The 2,376-nt window shown below is 60.8% G+C and overlaps 1 protein-coding gene across 1 annotated transcript in view; it reads left to right on the top strand.

The window, feature by feature from the left end:
- Positions 1-98: 98 nt before the first annotated feature.
- Positions 99-2,376, top strand: part of LOC104536933 (11-cis retinol dehydrogenase-like) — a gene marked incomplete at its 5' end in the record, with an annotated part of 3,496 nt that continues 1,218 nt past the window's right edge. The window contains 5 exons of the mRNA XM_010179677.1: positions 99-150; positions 387-574; positions 662-820; positions 909-1,019; positions 1,949-2,066. Of these exons, the coding sequence (XP_010177979.1) occupies positions 99-150; positions 387-574; positions 662-820; positions 909-1,019; positions 1,949-2,066 (628 nt within the window). The remainder of the gene's footprint in view (positions 151-386; positions 575-661; positions 821-908; positions 1,020-1,948; positions 2,067-2,376) is intronic.

Below are 2,376 nucleotides of genomic sequence, written 5' to 3'. Positions count from 1 at the left end.
CTTGTTGAAACTTGCTGGGTTCCCACCCGGCGTGGCACAGGGCCACCCTCTGCCTGAGCACCCCCCCAAGCTGACAAAGCCCTCTTTTCTCTGGGTAGGCTATCAACGAGGTGGCTTTGGGCAGCTCCAACGTCGTGGTCCTGCCTCTAGGTAAGTGCTGGGGCGGGACGGGATCAAAGCCTCTTGGGATTTAATGGCATCCGTGGGTGGCTCCGGGAAATGCCACCTAATCAGGCGGGTCCCTTGGGTTGGCTTAGCCCAAATAGGTCACTGCCGGGACCAGGAGGATGCTCGGTGGCTGGGTGCTGCCTCCCACCATGTCCTACAGCATCTTGGGTTGGACATTGCCCCCTAGCCCATCCCCAAGCCCTCCTGTCCCCTTGCAGACATGACAGACCCCAATAGCATCAAAGCCGTGGTCGGGAAGGTGCAGGAGGTGGTGGGAAGCGCCGGCCTCAACCTCCTGATCAACAACGCCGGCACCACGCGGCGCAGCACCCTGGCCACCGAGACAGCAGAGAACATGGCCATGGTCTACTCCACCAACACCATTGGGCCCCTGCAGACCAGCCAGGTGAGGCCACAGGCGCACCCTGCCCCAAATGCTGGTGGGGTTGGGGGGGAAGAGGATGGTGATGCCAGTGCACTTGTCCTCCCGCAGGCGTTCCTGCCCCTGCTGAAGGAGGCGGCCGAGGCTGAAAGGCAACGTGAGATGAGCTGCAGCAAAGCTGGCATCATCAACATCTCCAGCATCTTGGGCTCCATCGAGGTGGCAGAGGCTTGGGAGGAGAGGCAGGACGTCTGCTACCGCTGCAGCAAGGTACCACTGCCGGGGAAATGGGGAGGAATTTGGGGGTCAGCCCTCCTCCAGCCATGGCAGTGCCACCCCATGATGGTTGTCCCTGCAGGCTGCTCTGAACATGCTCACCAAGTGCCTGGCGCTGGAGTACGGAGGCAGTGGGATCCTCTGCGTGTCCGTGGACCCCGGCCGTGTGACACCTCCCTTGGAACGGGGGACGGTGAGTGACAGGAGGTGCACGGCCACCCTGGGGCGGCAAAGACCCATGGGCAACCCCCCCCAAGGGCATCCCATCCCAGGACATCCCTTCTTACAGACATTGCTTCCTCAGGAGCATCCTTTCCCAGGGCATCCCATCCCAGGACATCCCTTCTTACAGACATTGCTTCCTCAGGAGCATCCTTTCCCAGGGCATCCCATCCCAGGACATCCCTTCCCATGGACATTGCTTCCTCAGGAGCATCCTTTCCCAGGGCATCCCATCCCAGGACATCCCTTCTTACAGACATTGCTTCCTCAGGAGCATCCTTTCCCAGGGCATCCCATCCCAGGACATCCCTTCTTACAGACATTGCTTATCTCTCCCTGGGCTGTCCCATCCCATGGACACCCCTTCCCAAGGGGCATCCCCCGCCCATGCGGCCCCTCTGTCCCAGGAGAGCTGCCCCACCGCAGAAAAGGGCCAATTCTGAGCTTTCTCCTCCAAACCCATCCCATTTCCTCCCTAATTTTGCTCTCATTTCTCATCCCAGCCACGTGTCAGCAGAGGGCACCCTCGGCCCTGGCTGGAAGGGTGCACCCAGAGCGCCGCCTCCCCAGCATCCCGGGACCATCATCACCAAAAATCAGGCTTCTCTGACCGTGCCAGGTTGGAGATGCCTCTTGCAGGGCTCACTGCCACGTTGGCTTGCAGAGCAACCAAATCAGTCACTTCTTTTTTAGTTAGGAACTAACCTCTATCCATATAGCACCCAATTAGGGACAACTAATTTGTTCCAAGCCTCATCTCTTGGCTGCTGGAGCATTTCCAGCTTCTCCCAAACTGCCCCGGCTGGAGCTGGCATCCCGCCGCATTCAGGGCTGGGGTTTGGGGTGCCAGGGAAAGGGGTTTTGGCTGATTTTTATTCCCCGTGTTCCTGTGTCTGGCAGGGCCCGGTGACGGTGGAGGAGAGCGTGCGGGGCGTCCTGCGGCTGCTGGGCCGGCTCTCGGCCACCAGCAATGGCACAATGGCCCCTTCTGGGCCTGGAGAGGGCAGAGCCTGCCCGGGTGAGAGCGGGGTCCAGCCACGGCAGCTGCCGAGCTCAGTAAAGGTCGTTCATTGCCATTTTCAGGCTTGTTCTGGATCTGTGGGGTGAGGGCAGGGACCTTCCCACTAAGGGGGTGAGAGCTAGGGTCGCTACTGCAGCCCCCCAAAAGGGATGCTGAGTTGGGCCAGAGGAAAGGATGCTCCAAGCGTGCTCCTGCATCCCTGGGGCCAAGGGATTTCCCCCCAGGGCATCCTCATGCCACCCAAGGGACACATTTGGGTCCAGCCCCGCTCTGTGGCCATAAGCCGAACCGGCTGGGGTCTCGGGGG

This window comes from Mesitornis unicolor, unplaced genomic scaffold (genome assembly GCF_000695765.1).
Source record: "Mesitornis unicolor isolate BGI_N332 unplaced genomic scaffold, ASM69576v1 scaffold33322, whole genome shotgun sequence".
Lineage (NCBI taxonomy): Eukaryota > Metazoa > Chordata > Aves > Mesitornithiformes > Mesitornithidae > Mesitornis > Mesitornis unicolor.
The sequence above is the reverse complement of the archived record's forward strand: the minus strand, read 5'-3'. Positions and strand labels throughout refer to the sequence as shown.